General features: G+C 39.8%; 1 protein-coding gene across 1 annotated transcript in view; it reads right to left on the minus strand.

Moving 5' to 3' along the window:
* Nucleotides 1–9,451: 9,451 nt before the first annotated feature.
* Nucleotides 9,452–15,993, minus strand: part of cacul1 (CDK2 associated cullin domain 1) — a 110,950-nt gene continuing 104,408 nt past the window's right edge. The window contains exon 9 of the mRNA XM_043712850.1: nt 9,452–11,494. Within this exon, the coding sequence (XP_043568785.1) occupies nt 11,445–11,494 (50 nt within the window). The 3' untranslated portion in view covers nt 9,452–11,444. The remainder of the gene's footprint in view (nt 11,495–15,993) is intronic.

Raw genomic sequence — 15,993 nt, forward strand, 5'->3', positions numbered from 1 at the left:
CACACTTCCTAATTTCATACCAATTAAGAATTACTCTGCACATCTATTTTGCCTGAGCCAAAGTGGATAACCTCACACTTTTCCACTTATTATATCCCAGCTACTTTGTTCTTACCCATTCACTAAGCCTGTCTAAGCCCTCCTGAAGCTACTGTACATCTTCCTAACACCACATTCCTGCTTACTGTTGTATCGTCCACAAATTTAGGAATATTACATTTGGTCCCCACCTCCAAATCATTGAGATTTATTGTGAATAGCTGGGGCCCAACTATGGAGCTTTGCAGTAGCCCACTAGTCACAACCTGTCAACTTGCGAGTGACCTAGTTAGTCCTACTGTCCGTTTACTGCCTGTCAGGCCATTTTAATCCTTTCCAGTAAATTACTTCATATACCTGGTGCTTTAACTTTGCTAATGAACCTCAAAAACCCATCAGCAAAGGGTACCATAGTCTCTTGCAGAGTTTAGGTTTTACTGTAATTAAAGGCAGTAAGCTAATTTCTTGTCTCCTAAAAGCTTTACTTGGCTATTTTTTTCAAAGTCTTTTAACTTTCTGTAATCAGCACATGGATCACAGTAAACATTGAAATGTTGATCTCATTTTCAAGAAACCAATTGGGTTCACCTCACTCTTCGTAAGGGAAAGAAAAATTCTGTTTAATCCTGAAAGTATCATAACTGTTTGATACCATCTAGTTTTTCACATAGTCCATAAAAACAGATATTTAGTCTCAGCACTTAAATGAAAATAAAAACACAGGTTAATAAGAGCAGACAAAGTTGGAGAAATGGAACAGGGCACTTTGTATTGTGCTAATGGAAATGCCTGACTTCATTCAAAGCCAGATTTCAATAGGATGTGGAGAGTTATAACTGAAAGTACCTATATTATTCCTGTGCTACTGATGAGGAAGGAAACACATACAATGCATTCTACTGCCCTTGCAGATCACCTTTCATTTTAAAGATGTCTGCCTATTTATCACTAATAACATTCAGATACATGAAAGAACATTCATCTGTTAAGATTTCAATATGCCATTAAAATCTTTCCCACACTAAGTCAAATTCAAATGCAGCTTCAAAGTAATGCATTTAGCATGGCTTCAAACATGACTTTAATGATCTCAACCGCATAAACCACTTTGTTATTATAAAGTGCACCGACAACATGTGATGTCAGACAGACTTTAGTGTGCAAATGCAGGAAAATGGTCAAGTAACAGGAAGTTTAAAACAAATTAAAATGGGATAATGTGAAAGGGGATGCAAAGAACAGAAAGATGAATGGGAATGGGGTGATGGAAATTGGGGAGACTGAAGAGAATAAAACATTAATTGGAAGAGGAATAAAAAGCAATAGAAAAATAATTCATTAACTGAAAGTGACATAAGAAACTGGTGTGGCAAATTTAGAATGGCAATTACAAGATAGAGTGAAAAGGAATTCATAAAATGCATTCACTGCACGATGAATGACCAGCAAATGCACCTATAACTCACATCATGTCTGAATCCACAGACATACTGAGTGAGCAGCAACTACGTGTTGGTAAGACCGGAACCATATATGTATATTCTTCAGCCACCAGTACCATCCCCTACTGTAACTGAGCTAGAATATTGGGAACCGGTCTCATATTTGACATGAAGGTTAGTATCCAGCCACCTGGTCAAGTCATCACTAAGACTATATTAACCTCCAATGGCATCAGCTAAATCCAACCCTGCCTCAGCTTACCAGCTATTAGAAGCCTCAGCCACAATCTTGTTATCTCTAGACCTGACGGCAAAAAGCTGTCCTGGCTGAACCTTCCATGTTCTGTCTCCCAGAAAGTTGAACTTATCCAGAACTTCACAGGACACGCCCTAATTTGCACCAAATTCCACTCATCTGTGCTGAGGTTAGATTCTTCTTAAACAATGTCTCAATTTTAAAATTAAGATCGAGAATTTTAAGTCTCCCCATGGACTCATTCTCTTACTCAATCTCCAGTCCCACAATCTTCAGAAACATCTGCAATTTCAATAAGGCCATCAACGGTGACCATTCCTTCAACTGCCATGCCTCTAAGTTCTGGAATTTTGTTCCTCAATGCTTTCCATCTTTGTTTCATCATTAAGATACTCCTTAAAACTTACATCTTTGGTCAACTTTTAGGCCATCAGCCCTAATAGCTTATGCAAATAATATTGCAAGTATTTTTAAAATGACTTATGTTATGACACAGTGACCACATGCCAAATTAGACCAGGCTCACTATCACTGAATTCAAAACATAGTGAAATCAAAACATTCAATGAACTCAAGATTGCACAATTGTTCCTAACCAGACATTACAAATAACAAAATCCACATTTATGACTTCAACAAAAATTAATTTATTAATAATGTAACATTAGCAGAACACAGATGAACAACACAGCAATCTCAATATCACCTATGTTCTCAGCTCAATCTTCTTTAAGTACAACAACTCCCAACACCCCTCTGCCTTGCTTTATTTCTGAAGTTAATGCAAACAGCTTCCACAGATCTCTGGAGAGTTTTGACTTACACACGAGCTTTTTTCTCAGAACTTTTAACAAATAGTCATGGGAGAAAAAAGAAAGGAAGAAAGAAAGAGAGAAACCAAAAATATTTCCCACTCTGGCAGCATTTAAAGCAAATCTGTCTCCTGCTAAAACCCAGTTCACTTTTTAAACATCCTTTTCCTCATTCTCTGTTAATAGCTTTAAAGCACTGATCCTCCCTTGATTGACCAATTCAACATCCAATCAGCTGCCAGTCTCTGTGCATAACAACATGTGTCAAATCATTTAGAGAGTGTTCTTACAGCAATAATTAACCTGTAGCATTTTCCCAGGCCTCTTTTCAGCAGCCAACATCAGTCTTTTGTTCTTTTTTTAAAAAAAACCAAGCTGCTGTTTAAATTTCAATTCTTAACTTCAACTCCGTTCCAAATCAAAAATGAGAAAGTAGTAGTCCTGGTTTCTAACAGTCATTATTATGAAAAGCTTGACTAACCTGGAGATTTTCTATGGATGTAACCATTGAGGAGAAAGTGAGGTCTGCAGATGCTGGAGATCAGAGCTGGAAATGTGTTGCTGGAAAACAACCAAATAGATAAAAGGGTGGGGATACTGGTGGGTGTAGTAAACTTAAGTTTTTCTGGAGGCTTTTGGTAAGATCCTACCCAAGGCTGGCAACAAAATTAGACCACAAAAGATTTGAAGCAACTATAATAACATGAATTGAGAATAGTTTAAATGACAGAAAGAACAAATGGGTAATTTTCAGGTTGACAGCTGTGACTGACGGGATACCAAAGCATCAGTGGTTGGGTCCCAGCTATGTACAGTCCATATCAATCATTGGCAGATGGGGATTAAACAAATTTCCAAAAACAAGGCAAGGTGGGCATGTGAGTTGTGGGGATACAAATGCATTTTAAGGGAATTTGGAAAAGTTAAGTGAGTGTGTGAAAATGTTGGCAAATGGAATACAATGTTGAGAAATGTGAGGTTATCCACTTTGGAGGAAAACAGGAATATGGAAAATTTCTTAAATGGTGAGAGATGGGAAGTGTTGAACTTCAAAGGGAATTTGTGTTTCATGTTTCACATGTTAATATACAGGCACACCAAGCAGTTTGGTACCTGAGTCATGTGTTGCTTTTTAATATTTCAGTACAGGACCAAAGATGTCTTACTACAATTACTAGATCCTTGGTGAGATAGGAAATGAAATATCATGTGTAATTTTTGCCATATAGAGTGAAGGTAACTAAGATTCCAAACTGATTCCTGGGTCAGAAGAACTGTCCATGAAGAAAATTAAATGGACTGGGCCTACATTCTTATTTTAGAATTGAAATGAAATTACCTCTCATTCTTCTAATCATACCATAACCAGAGGACATGGTCTCAGAATAAGGGTTAGGACTCTTAGGACTGAGTAAAGGGATGAACACTTGTTCATTCAGATAGTGGTGAACCTTTGGAGTCATTAAGCATATTCAAAATTGACACTAATATACTTCTACATTTCAAAAACATCAAGGAATATAGAGATACTTAATCAAATAGATATTGAAATAAATCAGCCATGACCTCATTGAATGATGGAGCAGACTCAAAGATCTGAATGGCCTAATCCAGTTCCTATTTCTTATGTGCTTATAATGCTCCTGTGAAGCATCTTCAGATGTTATATTACATTAATGAAATTACATAATTGCAAGTTGTTGCTGTTGGCTATCAACCAGTATTCAACTGGCTAGGTAGGTTACTCACATTTAAAGTGGGAGGATATTTCATCCCTGCTATAATTAATAATTCTGATTTGCAAAAGGTATTTATTTTAATTTAAATTTACAATACTGTTTAGTCATAAGATTTCAGCCAGCTAAGTAATATTTCATCTAATGCAGTGGTTAATGTATCTTTTGGCTAATTAATAGGCACGGAGTAAATGAAAAGTCATCCTGTTGGGTGTTCTGCAGAAAACAATAGCTTGATAAATTTTATGATATAGGATAGGTCTTAAGCTGTAATACAAGAGTGTGAATTACGACAGAATTAATGAACTGAATCGTGAGGGCCCCTGATCAAACTGGAGTGCAGTTAGGTATCATAAATGCAAAAAAAAAAGCCACTTAACCAAGAGTAAATTAAAAAAACACAACCACACCAAGGCTACAATTTCATATAAACAAAATTGACTGAAACTTTTATTGTCTCACAAAATAATTGAGACAATAAAAATAAACACCATTATTTTCATTATTTAAGGTTATGAAAATAAATCCTGGAAAATTTGCAGCAAACTGGATATTTTTATTGAAAGAGCGGTACACACCCAAGGTACTGCAGATCACATTTCAGACACCCAATACCAAATTAATAATCAATCTTCCTTTAATAAAATAAGTGACTTTACCATATAGTATGACTTTATTTTAGTGCAAACATTAATTATTTCTCTTATGCAACATATCACCTTAATTTCAATTATTTTTTATTCAAAGTGAACGACCTTTTGTTGTTTTCTACAGGTTGCATTTTGAAACCAACTAAACTCACTTTTTTTTTTAAACCTGCAATTATTTTCTCCAAGCATATTTGAAAATACATTAACAGGACCACATTAACACAGCAGCATCATTATTTGAAGATACACTAAGTAATCCTACTACAGTACTCAAACAAGATTTCGATAGGAACTGTTTGGATGTTGTTCTACAGGCTTGAGCACTTTCGGAAACCAAGATCTGCTGCAGAGGTCTAAGTTTTAGTTTTAAATGATAGCATAATTATGCTATCCATAACGAATATCATCTCATTGCAATATGCAACGTGAGAAAAAAATGATATTCCCTTAGTCTTGATGCTGCAATCTCCTAGGAGCTTTAATGATCTCTTACAGTCTAATAATCTTGGAAATCTGTGGAAGGAAGAAGTGTTTATGGGCTCTATAAACTGAAACACAAAAATGGTACCAATTTACTTATAAAGTGCCTTATTGAAGAACATATCCAGTTTAGAAAGTTTGCATTCAAAATTAAAATACAATCATATAATCTACACAATAAAATATATTTTCAAAAAGAACATAAGCAAGCAATTTCAGTGTATTCTGTCCATAAACATTTATTACAAAAAGGTAAGCAAAATGTAACTTCTGCCTGTGATGAAATTTCAATTGGCCTCATCATTTCCATACTGCAAGAAACTCATTAAAATAATTTGAGGCTTAATTCTCTTTACCTAGACCTTTTCAAAGGAATAGTGTTTCCCTCCTTCCACAGAGAACTTTGCCACCACATCCTCCTCCTGTCTCCCATCCTGAAGTTGATTCCTCACTTGGGTAAAGGATTTTAGTTATTAGTGGCCCTCAGATGCTCATCAAGTGACCACTCTTCGTGTGATAGTCTATATCTAGAATATCAGCTGGGTATTTAGATCCGAAATGCACAACATCAAGTCCCACTGTGCCTTCATCCAATGTCCATTTTTAACAATGAAGCTACAAAACAAAAAATAGTGAAATCCCTACTAATCTTTCTTCAGGTCTTAGTATTTTAGGTCTCCAACCACTCCCAAACTTTGAACAGTAAATTGAACACAGGTCAGAAATTGAACCTGGTACTTTTAGCTCTGTACCGATTGATACATACTTATACAGTAAGCCCTTAGAGAAGCCTTGTTTGGAGAGCTAAAACCTATATATCTTTGCAATGATCTCAAGGTTTAGTATCAATTGGGAAAAGGAATAAGCCCAATCCTAGTTCTCTGTAGAGGCACTGCAAGAGTTCTTTTCTCCCAAATGAAAACGTAGTTGAGAGCTGGAGACTGCTTTCTGGCTTGCAACAATCAAGACACTAACACTGTTACAGGAGGGCAATCTATTTTGTCTAGGTGCAGAAATCCAGAATAAAAATATGATCAGATGTTTCAGGAACCAATGGTGCTATGCATCAATCAAATACCAATGGGTTAAAGCTTTTCACTTGGAGTAAGTTATACATGGAGAACCATGAGTTCCATTCTGGATCTTCCATATTAAACAATATAGCCCAACTATCTACAGACACTATTCTGATAGGGAATGTAGAATATCAGGTGAATTACACAGTCATCTTTCTCCAGAAAGCTGAAAATAAAATCACTTTAAAATTCAACACCTATAAAGCAGTTCAGGTGAAGATCAGTCAAGTTTTCTAACAGGGTTTACAGATATGCATATTATATTGAAAATACTGCATTTCACCTTTTCAGAATGAAGTGTCCCTTGTAGAAGTTCAGAAAACTGCCTTATTTAAAAAGGAACTACACACCCTAAATGTGAACTAATCTGCATACTTTAGATTTTAGGGTGTGTTTCTTTTTGAAGAGGACGACAATTATGTAGGGTACGTTCTTGGCTTGTTTAGTATATGTCGAATTACTTTGCAAACATTGTCACCCCATGGAACTTGTTTTCATTGTCTTTAGGATCAGAAAGGCATTTCCCAGAATTATCTTCTTTCTGAATTGGATTAGGGTTTTAATACTAAATGCCTTTCCTGGACAAATACACAGTATGTGGGAAGCATTGAGACTTGCGATGCCAGTTGTAACATACAACAGGACACGTATGATGCGCTAGCTTTAATTTGCCTACCTGTGTTTATGAATATATAAACAGTTTTACAATTTTAACATTGGGAATCTTGAAATTTAAATTGTTCAAAATAGAGTCAATAGATTGTTCCACCTAAGTCACTGTGGGTTTCCTTGCACTATACATGTACCTGCAACAGAATAACTCACATTGAAAAGGGAACACATTCACTTTTGAAAAGAAAATTTAGAATATAAATTTGGAACTTTAAACATTAAAAGTGCATTGTTAATTCAAGCTGTAGACAAGGTCAGAATATATATTTCTATCCATATATCTCATTTTTTGTGCACTATCTTCATTTGTAACCCCTTCCTCTCACAAATTTCCCACTTTCAATTTCAATACAAGGTCTCAGTATTGTGCCTTTTGTAAATGGGGTAGGTAACTTGGCAATAAAAAACTATCAGTGTCACTCGTAGTAATCACTGAGGGATGTACAAAGGAAGCCTATTATCAATCATCTTCTGCCATCTTCAAACTTTGTTTAATGCCTTCTATTGTGTTTAGTTGAAAGATTTGAAACTATTCTTTGCTGCACATGCTGGATCACCAGAGCTCCAATTGACAACTATATGAATTTATTGAACTTACAGTCATGAAATTTCATCATAAGCAAAAGATCTTTTGTTGACATATTTAAGATAAAAACTTTTATTATTATACTTTTAAGATAATAATAGCATTTAGAACTTTTTTTTAAAGCGACACTTTTCAGCAAAACCTGCCATTGTGTCTTTGTCTCCTAAGAGGTTACAACCTTTTCATGCCACTTTCTGGGCATCTGCCTGATGAAAAATGCCTGCAGGGATGAAAGGATGACAAAACTGTTCCAGCAATTAAATACAGAGAAGCCTTTAGCATATTAAATAGATTTTGTCTGCAGCCTTGAGTCTTCCCTGAGGGGGCTATGTTGAAATGCAAGCTGAAGCTGCATAGGTTATAAGAAACTAATGCTTTTTGATTTAGACCTTACTTTGATAGATATGCAAACCAACCTGAAAGCTTTGTTCGGCTATGAATCATCCCATCTATCCGCTGTCCTTAACATATTTTAATGCTGTGCGAGTAAGTCAAATTATCTCAACTCTTAATTATACAGTCTGAAAAAATAACTTTGCTATGCACAAATTATGAATCTTAACAGCTTTTCTATTATATCTGAAACAAGCAGAAGATTTCATGATTGAAATTAGTCTGTCGATTTTGACTTAGAGTGGTCAAATCACAGATGCACTCTTTAAATACCCATTTATAATTTCAGTACAAAGAACATAACTGTGGAAATCATACCCCTTCCCTTAACCAAATGTCATAAATATTAGAAACTGGCATCAGCATTATAAAATTAAGATTAATTATTTTCGTTTGAATATCATCGCGATAAGACAGAAAGTCAATTGGTGTCCTCATTATTTCCCAATTTTACATGAAGCACTAAATTTATATCTGGAATGTATAATTGTACATGAAAAGAATTTCCTTTAAAAAGTTTACCCAAAATAGTAAAAGGAAAGCATTTAAGAAAAAAAAATCTTCAGTTTACACAGCAGTATTAGCACAGATGGCCATAATCACTGGGAGAAAATGTAATTAAATATTTTAAATTGATGGTGCGCATGATGTGAAATTAGATGCTGCTGAATGGATACTTAGATTGTTTAGACTCTCCATCACTGTGCTGGGGAAAAACATAAAATAACTGCAATTAAGTCCCTAATGCCTTTTTAAACTATGTTTTTTGACATATAAGCTAATTACCAGCTCCATCACAGGATTGAAAACTCATGTCCCTCACTACCCCAGCTGGATGAGTCCAAAACGTATGGGCATAAATAGATGATAGGCACTAATAAATCCAATCAATAAGAGGCAGCAAAACATCTTTACTGAGACAGAAGTGAGAATATGACACATGTTCTATATGGGAATAATTAAAGGGAGTAGACCAGATGTATCCAAGAGGAAGTTAGTTAAGTACATGAGATAGAAAGGATTAGAAGCTATTTTGATGAAGTGGGGTAGCAAGATAGTCATGTGGAGCATGAACAATGGCCAACCAATCAGGCTGAATGGCCATTTTTGGTGCTATAAGCTCTATAGTAAATTCAAAGTGGCCTTGAAGGACCAGTCAGAAGTGCAATACTGTTCCACCACAATTGCCAGTTTGCTCAAAAACCCTCTGAAAACAATAATGTGTGCCATTCAGGATCTCAGCTCTGTTGGCACATAGTGCATTAGACTAAAGGGAACTGTCTAATCAATTTCCTGCATCATAGTAAAGCATGGGAAATCCTTACAAATAGTAAAGGATGGGGAAAGGATTGGAATTAAAATATGTATCTGTAAACATCTCTCAAAATTAAGCAAAAATAGCTGGAAGCATTATTAAGAAGAATTTGGAACTGGAATAACATTCACTGGTTTGTTAGGGCCACAAGATCAGTTTGACCAAATGCATAGAGTCCTGTTCAAATTTTTTGTCAATGAACCCCAATTTTTTATTGTGGTCACAAAGGGTGTTGGGATCTGGGAAACAGATCATTATGTTTCAAATTAACAGACAATTCATCTAGAATGTTAAACATGTCTTCTAACATGGAAGTGGCTTTTTAGAAGCATTTTAGACTGCCTGCTGAGGAGTCATACTCCATTGCTTTGTAGAATGAGAAATTACACTTTGCAACACTTGGATATTAGTTTAAATAGATGTCTACATCTACGGGGACCATGGGTTAACTCTGATTTTCATGGTTATGCCTTACCATTAACATGTCACTCACAGGTAAAAATCTACTGCATTATTTATGTTATACAAACAGGTTGCAATTAAAGGCTACAAAGGTAAGCTACTACTAAAATACTTACACAAATGAGCAAAAAAAAAGTTATCTAATAACCAAAACCAATTTTGGGTTTTATTGCACAATTGAAATAACTGCTATAGCCAAACAGGCAAGAGTTGCTCAATTTTAACCCAAAATTACAATTATTTGTTGTCTCACATTTTTGCTGAGATTTTTAGTCATACTAAACCAACTTAGAAAGTTACCCATGAAATAAGAGTAATAGCAGGATATTACTAAATGCGAAATTGTTAGGACATCTTCCCTCTTGTGCTTTTGTCCTTTCCTGAAAATTCATGTCCTTCGCAATGAGGCAGCAGGTAATATTGAAAACAATAGTAAATGCAATGACACATTAACTGCTCAGATTTAATACAGCAGACCAACTATATGAGGAAAAAATACTTCACATACTCACTCCTGCTCAATTATCCAGATTCAAAATGATAGGCAAGGGGAATAAGGTAAAAAATGGCACAGTCTTCACGCAGTCAAATATCTACAATAGCAAAATATATCACAATACTAAAATTGATAAAATGCTTCAGAATTGGTACGGTGGCTTAGTCATTATTTAGTAGAGTGTTACATAAATATTGACTGATACTGTATTCAATAAAAAATACATTCAATGAAAATGACGCAAATGAGGCTTCACATATGTAGTTTGGGTTTTAAGACTAATTATGATTACTGCTGTGCATACCGTTTTGGTTAATCCTTTACCAACAAAAATGAATTCTCAAGATTTTTTTTAAAAAACAAAAAATCCCTGTATCACCATATATCCATAGTTGAATATGCATGACTTCTCACTATTGTGAAACCACTTAGTTGCAAATGTAGTAGATTTAGTAAAGATCCTGACAGAGGAGTGTTCTAACAGTTTTAAAACACACAATTCGGTGAGAACAGGGGCTGACGTGGACAGTAAAGACAGAATTACAAAATCTCAGAAATTGAACAAACGCTCAGGAATTAAAGACAAAAAAAATTCCCTGGCCAACATGGCAGAACAGGGAGCACCTTTAATCAGGGTGTTTGGATGATTAGAAGTCATGAAAATGGCAAGCATGTTAGAAGATTGCTGGAAACTGTGCTTCTTGCAAAAAAGGATTAAATTCCATTCAAAAACCATTGCTAGGATGCTGAAGTTCACTCAATATGAACTTTTACACTATACAACCAGTCCAGGCACAACACCATAGAAATGAGCCTTTGGAAAGAATATTCCCAAGTCTGTTAGCAGCATGATCATCAGAAACAAAACTTAAAAGATGACAAGTCCTTCTCTTAAGAAAGGAGGGCAAGAGTAAAACAGGCTTGAACTTCAGCAAATGCCCCTCCATTGCATGACTCCCTGCACGGTTTAAGAGCCTTTCAGTTTTGTCCTTCTTCCAAGGCAAGAAAAAACAAGTCTTCAGTTTTTCACTATCTGAATCCCCTTGTATTTGCACATGATGATGTTGATGCTGACCCATCTAAAACACAAAAGAGAGAATAAGAATTTTTGAATTAACATGATTAGAATAGGAGGTAAAGAAAAAGTAAACATTTGCAATATTTTTAAAAATGAAAATTTAGTTCCCTCCAGAAAAATTAAGACTTGAAGTTATAGCTAGGAGTTATTGCTTTGGGTAAAATGATCAATCCAGGTACAAACTGTGCCCCAAATTATTCAAGTTTCAAGAGGTTTTTAAACACCTCAAGTTTTTGTATAACAATTAAACCAAAGAGGCCAAATTTTCATTCAGTTGCAGAGTTGAGACCCGTACTTCCCTGCTCATGGCCAATTTTATGCTAACATCCTGCCTTCAAGCAATTTTCATGAACTCAGGATCAGGAGTGGGGAAGGGACAGGTAAAAGCAATGCTCACAAACAGCAGATGGTTAATTAATTCAAGTAAAGGGCCCAATATAGAATCTTACAGCCGGCATACAGCCCTTTTGCTGAGGCCAAGGAATGAAGGCACCCTCCCGATGGCGTTGGTTCATCAGCTTAAAAAAAAAGTATAAACTCTCCAGAGGGGATCTCCATCTCAACACTACCCTCTGTTTTTCCTACCAGCACTTACAACTTCCTGTTGGATGGTGGAGGTATAATCTCAGAGTCTGAGAATACCTCCTATTGGCCCTCAGCCTCAAAAAACTCAACTAGTCTAGGCTCACAGAGGCAGCCCTTTATTGGCACACTATTCAAAAAATTGCCCTCTGGCTCTGAGCACCATAATATGAGGCTTCTCTAGCCATGTTCACAATCAAAAGTGTAATAATGCTACTCCTTTAACAAGCTTATGTTGTCCTTGGGTTTTTTTCCAGAAGGGTCATAAAGACACAGATTCCAAAATGTCTGTGCTTATCTATTTAAAGAAACTTTTCGAAGTTTTTAAATAAACACTTGTACAAAGAAAGGGGAGTGTGGCTAGTTCTTCCAGCTGGGGTTGGTTTGATTTTAGCAAGCAGTCAGTTTTTTTGAGGCTGCTGGTCAAAGAAACAGCTACAAGATACTTACCTGGCAGGGGAGGTACTAGGATCAAGAGTGGAGCTTCGAGTCACCAGAGCTAGTGGAGATCATCGCTGGATCGTGATTGGACATTGGAGGATCATTTGGTTGTGCTGACCTGCTCTTAGTGGATCTTCATGTTGGCTTCGGTCTAACGCCAATTCAGGGACCAGCCAACCTCGGAGCTATGGCCTCAGCAGGCGCCCACAGCCCAGGCCAGGGCATTTGCAACACAGTCCAAGTGACTATGAAGAAGGTGGAGGATCGTACACCTGTTGATCGGACAGTGTTTGTCAAAAAGGTTCTGCTAGAGTGCTGTGGGTTTGACGCAGCAGACGTATACTGCCTGCAGGATTTCCCTGGGGCAGGCTATTTTGATGTGACCTTCAGGAGTGTGAAGCAGTGCGAGCAGCTCCTGAAGGTCTTCAAGGAGAAGGAAGGGGAGCCTCTGTTCCCCATCTTATCGGCAGCCCTGTTGTGTGTGTTTCCTGCACAGAGTCGTCGGGTGGTTACAATTCATATGTACAACCCCTACGTCCCAGCAGCTGATGTCCTGACCTTCCTGAGAAAGTACATCCAGGTCGAGGGAGAAAGTACCGATGTGGTCCACCCTTTTGGGATCTGGACCAGCAAACGAGTAACCCTGAGGGTTGATGCCAGTGGGAACATCCTCCACCCACCTCCAGCTTTGCTATCAGAGGGAGCAGAGGGTACCTGACATACGCAGGACAGCCGAAAGTGTGCCGAACCTTGGAAGGTCAGGCCACATGGCGGTGGATTGTAAGGTCGCTATCTGTCGGAACTGCAAGCAGGAGGGTCACCCGACCAAGCAATGCAAAGAGGCCAAGAACTGTAATCTGTGTGGACAGGCGGGCCACGTGTACAAGGCCTGCCCAAGACAAGGGGCCACCACCTACGCACAGATGGCTGGAGGTGGCAATGCGAGCCATAGACCGCAAAAGGCCAGAAAGCTACTACAAACCAGCAGGGGAACGGTATCTGGGGGCACCCAGAAGAATGGAGTGGAGTAGTCGGCAGCCTGCGGGGAGGTTCAGCAGCCAATCCAAGCTCCTACAGGACAGACGGAGGAAACGGAGGAGGAGCGAACCAAGGAGGCAGAGGAGTGGATTCCTGTAAAAAGCAGGAAGAGGAAACCTCATCAGGCCCGCAAAGCCACCCAGCAAAGGGGGAAACAACACCTGCATGAGGAGGATACAGGCAGCTCTTCAGATGGTGAGGACGGGCGCAAGGAGGGTAGTCACTAGGCGAAGAGAAGCGCCGTGGGGAGAAAGGAGGGCAGCACCCCCCAACCAGCAAATGGCGAACCCTCTGAGGGGACTGGTGAAGACCACCCCACTGCCAGGTGAGAACCAGGAGGTACCCACCGCCCCACAGCTCCAGGTAACTGGGAGCAGCGGTCCTGTGACAGCCCCGCTGTCAGACAGAGAACTGACTGTGTGAACCCTGGTCCCGACCCGAAGACACCAGAGCGGGCAAATGTCCGCGGCGTGGAGCCAGACAGCTACCGCAGCCCTGCAAGTGTCCAGCACTTTGCATTCACTTCAGGAATGCAGATAGTTACCACAGGAAGGCAGGACCAGCAGCAAATGGACACTGGTAACCTCAAACTGTTAAAATGGGGATAAAAATTGCCAATATTAATGTACGTAGCATTAAAACTGCTACGCGATGTGTTTCTACGTTGGTCTTCCTGGCCAACGTTAAAGCCAATGTCCTGTTTCTGCAGGAGTGTGGGATACTGCACCTCAGCAGCTACAGGAGATGGTCGAGCTTGTGGGCCCATGGGCTGTCAGTTTGGTCGGGGTCAACGATAGCCGCGCCTCCGACCTGGGTATCCTGTTGCGAGGAGGCAACGTCACCATCTCCGAGATGAAGGAGGTGATGGGCGGGCGCCTCCTCGTCGCTGATGTCATGTACAGAAATGCTCCCCTGAGACTGATTAATGTGTACGCCCCAACAGGTAAGAGTGAACGGTTGGCCGTCCTGCGGCAGCTTCCACTGTTGCTGGCTATGTCCAGGCCGGTCATTCTGGCCGGAGACTTCAACTGTATCATTGAGGCAGATGGACGATCAGGGGGAGGGGGAGGGGGGGGGGGACAGTAAACTGGATGCCGCGTCCAGAGTCCTGATGGAAACGGTCAAAGATGCCAAGCTGCACGACGTCTTCAGCACCCCTGCAGACGGAGCGCTGCGTAGATACACCTGGTCACGGGCAGACGGGTCTATACGCTCAAGGATAGATTACCTGTTTGTGTCCCGAATGGTCCTTATGAGATCCACCGACGTCAAGCTGGTGTTCTTTTCTGACCACTGCCTCCTGCTGGCCGACTGTCACCTACAGGACGAGCAGCAGGCTGGTAAGGGATTGTGGAAGCTGAACACCAAGCTGTTGACCCCGGGAAACATTGAGGAGCTCAAGAGGGATTACGCAGGTTGGAGAACCGTGAAGGCCCTGTTTGAGTCTCCAGCGGACTGGTGGGAAACAGTAAAAGGGAACATCAAGAGGTTCTTCATCCTCAAAGGTGTTCAAGAGGCGAGAGAGAGGCGGGGAAAACTGTCCAGCTCCAGGAAAGTATGCAGAACCTGCTCCTGCTGCAGACGATGGGGGTCAACGCCACGGAGGACCTCCAGGAAGTGAAGGGCCAGTAAGCCTTGCTCTTTGCCTCAGAGGCCTCCAGGATAATCTTCTGGCCCAGGGTCCGCTCCATGGAGCAGGACAAAACGTGCTCACATTTCTTCTTCCAGAAGGTGCACAGAGAGCCCCAAGCTCAGCAGCCTGAAGGGAGAAGATGGCTCAGGCTGACATCATGAGGATCAGCAAATCCTTCTATGCCAGTCTGTATGACTCAAAGCCAAACGACAGCGCGGCCTCCCAGTCGTTCCTGTCCTCTATCACGGAGGTCTTAGACAACAGAACACGGGAGAGGCTGGACCAGCCGCTATCTCTGGATGAGCTGACCAAGGCCCTCGAATCCTTAGAAAAGAATAAAACTCCTGGAAGTGATGGCTTACCGGTTGAGCTCTATTCTGCTCTGTGGGACTTAATTGGCCAAGACCTGCTGGAGATGTATGTCAGTATGCATCTGGCAGGTATCTTGAGTGAATCCATGAGGAAAGACATCATCACCCTCATCTACAAGCGGAAGGGGGAGAGGGATGAAATCAGAAACTGGAGACCAATCTCACTATTGAATGCGAATTACAAAATCTTGTCAAAGGTCATCGCCAACCAGGTCAGGTCTGCTCTGGGATCGGTGATCCATCCTGACCAAACCTGTGCTGTACTGGGCAGGAAGATCGCTGAGAGTCTCACACTCCACAGGGATACAATCACCTATGTGCAGGACAGGGGGGTTGGACACCTGCCTCATCAGACTGGACCAGGAGAAAGCCTTTGACAGGATATCACATACATATATAAGAGATGTTCTCTCCAAAATGGGCTTTAGGGAGGGA

The sequence above is a fragment of the Chiloscyllium plagiosum genome, chromosome 22 (assembly GCF_004010195.1).
Source record: "Chiloscyllium plagiosum isolate BGI_BamShark_2017 chromosome 22, ASM401019v2, whole genome shotgun sequence".
Lineage (NCBI taxonomy): Eukaryota > Metazoa > Chordata > Chondrichthyes > Orectolobiformes > Hemiscylliidae > Chiloscyllium > Chiloscyllium plagiosum.